Below are 9,746 nucleotides of genomic sequence, written 5' to 3'. Positions count from 1 at the left end.
CTGAGGTAGACGTCGGTGCCAGCCTCGCCTGCCAAACTGGCCAGCGTAGGCTCCGACACCTGCCCGTCCTACCGATTCTTTTTGGCCCCAACCTTGTGTTTTGGTGTGCATTTCGGCGGGTGAACCGGCACGCCGATATGGTCACTGGTCATTCGGGCGTAGGGTCTGGCTCTGCCGACTTACTGCCGGACTGACTTGCAGAGATTCCCCAAATGGCTAGCTTTTGTTCATTGGACTATATAAAGCCTTTCTTCCTCCTTGAGGAGGTTAGGTCAACCATTAATCTCTCTCACACACACACTTCATTGTTGAACCTCTGAAAGCTTGCTTCCTCTCCCTTCCCTCATATGATTCTTGCATCTCTTTGAGAGCTTCGAGAGAGGTGATCTAGAGCTACAATTTCCACCAATCAATTCCTTCTCTAAGTGAGGGAAACCCATTAGATCTAGATCTTGGAGTCAATTGTTGGTCTCCACATTTATTCTTTCTCTCCGGTTCCTCCCTAGCACTTAAGTGAGAGGCCATGAGCTTCTTGTTACTATTGGAGGGTGACCTCCTAGTTGGTTTGACGGTTGGTGCTCCGGCAAACATTTCGTGGAAGTTGTGAAGTGGTTATTGAGCTTGTCATCTGCAGAGCCCTAGGCTTATCCTTCGTGGAGCTTGTGAAGTGGTAGTTGAGCTTGTCATCTGCAGAGTGGAGGAAAAGCTAGCCACAAGGATAATACATTTGCCCTTCGTGGAATTGGCTTGGAGAAGAAGGTGAACCTTTGCGGCGTCAGAGACCATTGCGGTAACCCACATCTCTCCAACGTGACGCATCTTACTTCATGTAAGGGGACATGGGAATATATCTTCATCTCCGAGTGCCTTAGTTATCTATATAACCGAGTTTACTTTCTTGTGATAGCGTTCGTGCTTGAAGTACTTATATCTTGCTTATCACTTATATGTATCTTGTGTTATCTTGCCTAGCTTAACTTACTGTTGGTTCACTTAGTTGAGCCTGGCTTATTTAGATTTCGTGCTTGTAAAATAAACGTTAGTTTAATTCCATATTCTTACAAGGTAAATTTGTAATTATTTTTAAATGTCTATCACCTCACTCCAGGCGACATCTCGTTATTTCACTTTAGGACAAAAGTTTTATGTATTAGTGCAATACTTAAAAAGTTTCACCTCACAAACTTTAGTTACTACTCCCTCCGTTCCTTTCTATAGTGCCTATAGATTTTTGTTATTTGTTTCAGAATATAAAATTGTAGCTTACTTTTTTCCCAATTACCCCCTCCCCGTTCAACTCCCAAATCGTTAGCTCCCTAATTTATTATGGTAAGTTAAGAAGATACAGATTTCCCAAATTTTAGGTTGATCTCAAATCGTTTAGCTAGGGGTCTTGTGTAAAAAGTACTCTTGCGCTAATTTCCGTGCCAAAAAATTATAGGCACTATAGAATGAAACAGAGGGAGTAGTAAGTTATACATGTAAATCGGACATATCAGATCATCTAAGTAGAAATGAGAATTAACAGACCATATTATAGCTACACAAAATTTCCAGCACCGGAGGTATTTATTACACAAAACAACAAAAGTAGATTTACTACTAAGTGAGGAATATATGCATATATGCATGAAAAAAGTAGATTTACTACTAACTGTAGTTCGATCAATCTTAACCATATTATAGCTACACAAAATTTCCAGCACCGAAGGTATTTATTACACAAAACTCAAGTAACATATATCCAACAAACATTATCTAGAAGGTGGTTTTTGTTTTGTATTGAGTAACAAGATAAGAATAGTTGCTACTGTATTTGCAAAGACGGATAGAATTTATGAAGATATGACCATACATAGCCTTGACTGAAATAAAAATCATAATGTACAAAAATAGACAAAGATAGTTATTTGGCCAAGAAAAAGACTAAAACCTTCTAAAGGGTACACATGGCTTAATCTAGTGTAAACGAGATACAACAACCAACATGGCTTAAAATAGAGTTTTATTCTAGCTACTACCATTTTATAGTAAACCTCACCTAGCCAGAGCAAAAAATGCGTTTTAAACTTTTTTTAAACTCTGGTTCGGGATTAATATGTTTTTTTTAATCAGATATGACTGATTTTGCTTGATATTTATTAGTGCATATTTTTATTCAAAAATTGTACTGTGGAAGTACACCTTCGGAAATGCTGAAATGTTGCCCTAAATTCTTTGCAAGGATTTACCGTAGACATCAAGCTCCAATCTAACAGAGTCGTGATATACGTTACTTGTCTCATCACAAATAATCTAGAAAAAAAAATCTAATGGAACATGTTTGGCGCAGGTGGCTACCACATACTGGTACGGAATGTTGTTTTCATGAGTAGTGCATCTCTCGGGATTTTATTTTTTTGTGTGTGTAACTAGTGTGAATTTTTAGGAATAAAAAATCCAATAAAACTTTCTTTATATCTCTTTGGTTTGTAGGATTCTGAAAATGTAGAAATAGAAAAGGCACATAAATATGATAGGAATGTGTGAGTAAAATCAGACTGGAGAACACATGATCTTGTGAACTTGTCCATCTTTTTGGATGGCTGATCGATGTATCGATCTTAAGTGATTCGTGAATTATAACAAACTTGTTGGACACTTGGAGACAGTTTTATAAGTATAAAGACTACATGCATCATTTTGATGCACAGCCCGGGCCATTTTTGCCTTTTCGAAAAATTGTCAAGACTCAAAATATGAACTATATAATCATGATGTTATTATGCCGTTAAAGGTGTCGGTCTCTTCTTCGTGCATAGAAATTCCAATAAGAGATCAGAGTGTATTGTAAATTTCTGAGGTTTTTATCCTATGGAATTGGGAGAGAAGGAAATTTTCCTCCATTTCTGTGTGCTATCCCTATGGGCCAAAGGTTTTTTTTATAGGGAGATAACTTTGACGTGTGCTGAGGAGCGCATGGTCCATTAAAAAAACATTTTTCATTCATCCAAAATGAAATCATGCAAATGACTGATTTCCAAATTTCAAGTTCATGAAAATTGCATTTCATTGTGTGTTATGTAAAAAGGATAACAAAGCATCTCTAAACATCTTGCATTGTGTATGCCATAAAATAATTGGTTATATACTTTTTTCCTAGAATATGGCTGGACCATAATTTGACCAACAAAATATGAGTTATTTGCCACAAATATATTGACCGTCTTGAACAACCTCAAAAACCTACGTTATAAAGGGGTAGTTTCACAAACAAATCATGGTTTGTTCAAGAGAAACAAAATAACATACAACTACATGTCACCCCAAAAGATAGGAAACATGAAAGGTGAGCGAGTCATCTCCACGAGGGTGTGCCACTGAGAGAAAGATGAGTCTCGACATGAAGACCCTGCAGAACCACGGTTTTGGTCTGCTCATTCACCTCTGCCGCTATGTAGTCCCCTCTTCCAAAACGTTTTGCTTGCCACGCACCCAGGAGGTAGAAGGCGGAACAGAGGCCCATTACCAGAAGCACAAGTAGAATGGTTCTGGTCTTGTTTTGGGGCGTTGAGGTCCCTAATCATGCCAAGAGAAGGATCGTTGGCTTCAGTGAAGGGGATCAATTAGATCAAACATATGGAGTATTATTAGTTATCACTGCAGCAAACTTGGGGCGTTACCTGTCTCCTGACGAGTCTCCGCAGTCCCACGGCCATCTTCAGCATCGCCGAGTCCCTGTGGTTGTAGACGATGATGGCATCTACGTTGGTCGGCCATCTGCATCAGCACAAATCGCCACATGTACGTCGAGGCGTATCAATGCCTTGATCAAGAACCATGGACTCGCGAAAATTATAGATCAACCCAATTTTATGCAGCGATTTGCAGAATATGGAAACAGGGGTGGCGTCGCGGCAAGACACAAAAACCAACAGAAGAGAAAAGAAAGCACCTCCGTTTGTTTCCTGGAGCTCCTGGCCAGCACAATAGCGCGACGTCACCTCGGAGCAACTATCCAATGGCCAATTATATGGTGCCTCGGACGTGTCAAATTTCCGGTGTCGCCTTGGAGCCTCCGCTCACCTTGTTGGCCGGCGGGCTGCCGGCAGCTTCATGGGCGATGCCTACTATACTACAACCTAGCCGGCCAGACAGGTGGAGGGTGGATATATATGTGCATCGGCAGCAGCTCACATGGATGGCGACCTCGCCAATGCTTCTCCAAGTCATGCATTCAAATTAACCAAGAGGCTATGTACGTAGTGCCTGAGTTTCATCTGTTCAAATGTCATTCCATGAATTAATCATGCATTCTGATGAAGGTGAAGAGGAAACACGATTAAAAAGGTATGTGCGCTATCCTTCATGAAAGAGTAAGAACAATGCGTATTCACTAGTAAGAGCGTGTCAGGAACTTCATAAGGGAAAATCCTCTGTAATCTTGTTCCGACTCATGGCCAGACTCAAAATTACTTTGTAATTCAGCTCAAGTACAAACAGCACTGCCTGTTCAGATGCACTCTCCAATTCATGAATATCTAAAATACAACACAAACAAAACTGGGGCCAAGGCAAAGGAACCATATCGAAGGTTCTCTAGACACCTGTGCTGGAAACAAGAATGGACTCGAGCACTCCTATTTCATGCCTTGCGAATAGACTGCCGAGAAGGTCCTAAAACAGCAAGCAGCAGCATCCGTTCCCTTCTAAGAGGGGTGAGCCCTTTGCACTAGGCACACCGATGATCTCGGAGAAAAATAGAATGCCGGCAGGTACAGCATGATTTACTCCTCTCGTTTAGGATTGCTTTGGTTCTTCAGTAATCAACTCTGATGTGCCGATCTCCGAACCTATACTCAGAATGTTTCCTTGCAATGTACGCTGACAGGGACAAAATTATACGGACATGTTAACGACTCTTGCTGTCAGCAACCCAGTATTGCTTGACTGCAAAGAGTATCTTCTCGGGCACACGAGGGCCGCCCTCGTGGTCAGCCAATATTGTGTTCCACCTCATGGCCTTGGCTATTTTCTCCACCTTTACAATCACATCAACCTTGTCACGGATTATAACTGCGCCCTCTGGGCGTAAGATCCGGTCCATTTCCAAGAGAATGTCTTCAAAGTTACACCTGTTTTTTCAACAATCAGGTAATATCAGCCAGCAAGATATAACAATTTAGGATCACATTTTGGTTTTACAATGCTTACTTGTTCTCGTACAAACTGAAGACACCATTAGCATGTACGAGGTCATATGTCCTTGGGTAAGTAGAAAACCCTTCACACCTGTAACAACAACGAATAAACTATGATTATATCACCAAAAAAATCCTCAAAGTAATAAAAGAGCTTCTCAACAAATAAAGGAACCCTAGCCTTTTGACAGTACTCTTGAAGTAAATGCACTACATAACAGAGAAAGACAAGTTTTCCACATCTTGAACCAGCGGAACAAAACAGATCTGATGCAAAAAGGAGAACTACCAAAATGCAGGAACAACTGTAGGGCCGACATAAGTGAGAAACAAAATGGATGACCAAAGTATGAATCCAAGGGAGCAATATGGCAGTATTACGTACCAGTCGTGATACATTCCTATTAATCCTCGCTCATAGATTACACCTAAAGTGGAAGTATCTGCAATGGTCGGAACGATATTCATGACCCACAGCTTTGGGGACTCCAGTACAGCAGCAAAGCTACCAAGACCAGCATTCATGTCCATTATATTGCGGTACCTTCCAGTATCAAGCAAGCCATTGGTTTTCTTGTAAGCATTAACATGCTTCTGCCAGAGTTTATTGTCCTCGTCATATGTCTGAGCTGAGAACCCAGGTACAAAACCATGGGCTATCCGAGGTGGTACTGTATTGAGCCTTTGGGGAAATGGCTCTAGTTGACCACCAGCAACCTCCGAAACACTTTTAACCTCGGGAAGGGGGGTTATACAGGCTTCCATTTTCTTATACCTGTATGTAGTTATGTACTGACGGAATCAATGCACAGATAAAACTAGAACAGTATAGTTAAAATTTACTTCTTTTTTTTTGCGAGGGTGAGAGGGAATGGCACTCACCATACATCATTGCCGCTTGTCGACTCACACTTGGCAACTCCTGAATTATCTTGCTTCCTGGGGCAAGACTTGTCATTTAATCTCTTTCTCCATATGGCAATACCATCCTTCTCAGAAATCTTCTTCCAGCAAAGAAGTTCTGCGAATTGTTCTATTTTTCTCTGCTCACTCCGAAGATCATCTTTTGTCCGTTTCCATCCCTTATAGAACATCTTCCAACCAATAGGTGGGCCTGATAGTACCCAATACCCACCGGGCCTAAGTACCCTATCAACTTCCATCATATACATACCATCTGTAGAACAAGATCAACAGAGGTTCAGAATTTAATGGAGACCATATAAGCTAACATGAAATGTTATAGAAGTGTTCTTACTACTTTCGCTCCATGGAATTAAACATCTCGAGCAATGTGCCATGTCAAAGACTCGAGATGGAAATGAGAGCTTCATTGATCCAAGTACACCGATATATGCAGGAACACCTCTTTCCAGTGCAAACTGTACTTGTGACTCATGATTATCCTTCGGTGCAAATGACATCGTCAAAACATTTTTCTTCAACAGGTAAGCACCCAAACTGGCAACCTAAATAAAATTATGAAATAATAACCAAAGAAAGATTAAAGTGTATAGCACAAAATGCGGTTATCAACATATGTTTATATATTTAACATCAAAACTTTCACATACCCCACAACCAGTGTCGAGTGCAGTTCTCACTTTCCCTTCCGTAATTGGGATAACAGAAGCAAGTTGGTCTATATACTTGTCTGCACCCTGAGGAAATTGTGTTCCGCCGCCAGGAAACCTGAAGACATTGCCCTCATAGTGCACCCAATTTTGGATGGCCTTTTCAACCGTAAGGCTCTTGTGTGGCACATTGGCATAAGAAACATAATCACGGCTCTTTGGCCATGGAAAAGGAGCAACATAACCCTTCGGTGCTGGAATCAAACAGTGCAGCTTCTCCTTTTCAGGTGGGCAATGCCTCTCCCGATATATCATGTGGTCCCTAGGGAAGGTCATTGCACGCTTTTGCTCCTCGCAAGGAGTGTAATCAGTGTACCCCGCATCACATGGCTCAAAAGTTTTAACTTCAGAACTGAAAGTGTCGTTTGGAAGCTCCGATGCACTATGGTGGCTCTCGAAATTCAGGTTTGGCAGTTTCATACATTTGGTCTGCTCATTCACCACAGCTGCTATGTTGTCCCCTCTCCCAAAGCCACTTCTTTGCCATACACCAAGGAGGTAGAAGAAGGAACAAAGTCCAAATACCAAAAGTACAAATACAGCGGTTCTGGTCTTGCTCTCAGTAAAACTCCGAGCCATACCGCAACAGCCTAAAAGAATTGCCATTAGCTTCAGAATTGCAGTGAATCTAGCAAGTTTGAACTCCAGATTTCCAGTCAAAGTTATAAATTACTACCAATGCATCAATATTTTTTTTAGCTGGACTATAGTAATTATCAAGCGAGTGTCTGCTGGAAACCTAGACAGTGCTTCTTGGTTAAGGGATTTTTCTCACTATTTTGGCACTTTCTGTCTCTGAGGAAATGCAGCAATGTACAGTAACTTTTAAGTGTCGCATCCTAACAACACCTCTAGAAGCGCAACATTTAGCATTTGAACTGCCGAAGTACTGCATATTAAGTTTACATTTGTCATTGCAGAGGATTATTATATTCCCGTTTGGCCCAACCAGCTTCTACCTATTTTACCATTTAGCTAACCAATTTTTTTCCTGCTTTCATGTCTATTTTTCTATGGGTGTGGCTAATTCTCAGTCAAGTGATGCCATCTCCACAATTTTGCACTATATGAATTTATTATGTAAATATTTTTTACTGCGTGAACTATTTTTTAGTTGTAACTTACTTGTCACTTGTGATTTAAAAATCTCAGTGAAAAAATCCAATTGCAACCCGACTTGCAACTGAAAAAATCTCAGTTGCAACTCATAGGATGCACAAAATCACGATGCAGATCCGTCGGTTTTGGACCTGACTGGGCACTCTATAGAAGATTATAAAACAAATTCACAGCAACACAGCTCGGCAATCCCAAACTGAACCAAAGGCTCTTTGCAGAGGCAACAGCCGATCTATCTGATGCATGACCCAACAAAATAAGTTCGAGGGCCCAAAATTCCGAATACATCACAACTGTACAGATTTTTCACCCCTAAAAAAAAGAACTGTATAATTTTTTTCTACAAACATAGGTCGTGGATTAGACGAGATAAAGTTACACCCTATTGGAATTGTTGACGACCAAAATGACGATAGTTTTCTAAGAATTCCCATCTGAATCCCGTATGAATCGCAAAACAAGGCAGCCAGGATCAATGGCTGCAGAACCAAGTAACAGGTAGGAGTGTAGGACAAAATAACCACCAATTACGACTTACGAGATCAAGAGGCGGGCGGGATCGAGCCAGCAGAAGGGGAGAAAACGCCCACTTTCTCCAATAAACAGATCGAATCAGGATCTAAATGGGAGGGGCTGAAATCCGCAGCCCTCGTAGATATCGATACAGATTAAACCCGAAATTCATGCAAGCTGGGATGGGATGGATACCTCGGTTCGTCTCGCGGAGCGCTTCTTCTTCTGCAGCAGTGAAGCTCCGACGCTTTTTCCCTTTCAGGTGTCAGTACTCAGTAGCCTCGGAGGCTAGGCGAGGAGCCGCTCACTTTGGCCGACAGGTGGGACCGATATGTTTTTCCAACTTTTATTTAGGGTAACGAGATAGACCCGGCATTTTTCAGGGCTGGATCGGATTGGACCGTAAAGGGTGTGGAAACCTGCAGCTGTTTGCTTTTTTCTGTTTTTGTGAAATGCAGCATTTTGCTTTTTTTGGCAAATGATCCGACTAGCATCATGGTATCTTTAGCGGCATGATTCAAATGGAACACCAAAAAGTTCAATTTAGTCCGTTTACGTCATATGGAGAAGACAGATGGACTGATTGTCCTTTTAGCATGGGACGTATTTTCACATAATATTTCATTAAACGTAATTATACATGTGATGTGAAAGAAGGAAAAAGACATAAAATAAATAAACTAGAAAAAAATAAATGCAAAACCCTATCTAGCTACAGTTTGTGTTGTCAGTGACTATGGGACACCGTCCTCGTCATCATCAATGGTGATGACGAGCGGCGGCGACCACAATGACACCACCCAAGCAAGCGTTGTTGTCATACCACGCTGTCACTGCGACCAAGGATCGTGCTGTGGAGACGTTAGTAAGTTTCATGGTGATGGCGGGGCCTGCTGTGGTGATGGTGGTGGCGGCGCTTGGTGGGCATGTGTCTGCCACACTTGGGGTGGATGTGGCGGCGCGGCCTCCAGTGCGGAGACATAGTGATGCTCAGAAATCCAGCCACCTGCCGAGCTTGTCAAGCTCGATGGCCTGCCTGAGGACCTCCTCCCCGTCCTTGGCCTTCACATTCGCAAGGGGGCCTACAATGGACGCGCAATGAGGGCATGTGGTGACGCTGACACGTCCACCTAGTCATCGTTGTAGTCATTGTCATCCTTGACACAGCGTGCATTGTTCATGGCAAATCACGATGTTGTGGGTATACTTCATAGGTGTACCATCGACAGTGCCTAGATCCGGCAAGCCCGGGTGGCCCACAGACGGTGATGAGGCATGTGGCCCATCGGGCGGCCCAGTT

The 9,746-nt window shown here is 42.1% G+C and overlaps 1 protein-coding gene across 2 annotated transcripts; it reads right to left on the bottom strand.

Annotated features, from left to right (window-relative positions):
* Positions 1 to 4,403: 4,403 nt before the first annotated feature.
* On the bottom strand, positions 4,404 to 8,748 carry LOC124702534 (probable methyltransferase PMT2). 2 transcript variants are annotated; one of them, XM_047234678.1, is made up of 8 exons: positions 8,642 to 8,701; positions 8,472 to 8,522; positions 6,755 to 7,404; positions 6,439 to 6,649; positions 6,063 to 6,357; positions 5,566 to 5,955; positions 5,194 to 5,271; positions 4,404 to 5,114 (listed from the first exon to the last, which is right to left on the bottom strand). In XM_047234678.1, the coding sequence occupies exons 3-8, from the start codon at positions 7,391 to 7,393 to the stop codon at positions 4,892 to 4,894; spliced, it is 1,836 nt and encodes a 611-aa protein (XP_047090634.1). In that variant the 5' UTR covers positions 7,394 to 7,404; positions 8,472 to 8,522; positions 8,642 to 8,701; the 3' UTR covers positions 4,404 to 4,891. The 2 variants fall into 2 exon arrangements, with proteins under 2 accessions (XP_047090634.1, XP_047090635.1); XM_047234679.1 differs by lacking the exon at positions 8,472 to 8,522 and having other exon boundaries at positions 8,642 to 8,748.
* Between the last annotated feature and the right edge of the window lie 998 nt (positions 8,749 to 9,746).

The sequence above is a fragment of the Lolium rigidum genome, chromosome 3, assembly GCF_022539505.1.
Source record: "Lolium rigidum isolate FL_2022 chromosome 3, APGP_CSIRO_Lrig_0.1, whole genome shotgun sequence".
Taxonomy (NCBI): domain Eukaryota; kingdom Viridiplantae; phylum Streptophyta; class Magnoliopsida; order Poales; family Poaceae; genus Lolium; species Lolium rigidum.
The sequence above is the reverse complement of the archived record's forward strand: the minus strand, read 5'-3'. Positions and strand labels throughout refer to the sequence as shown.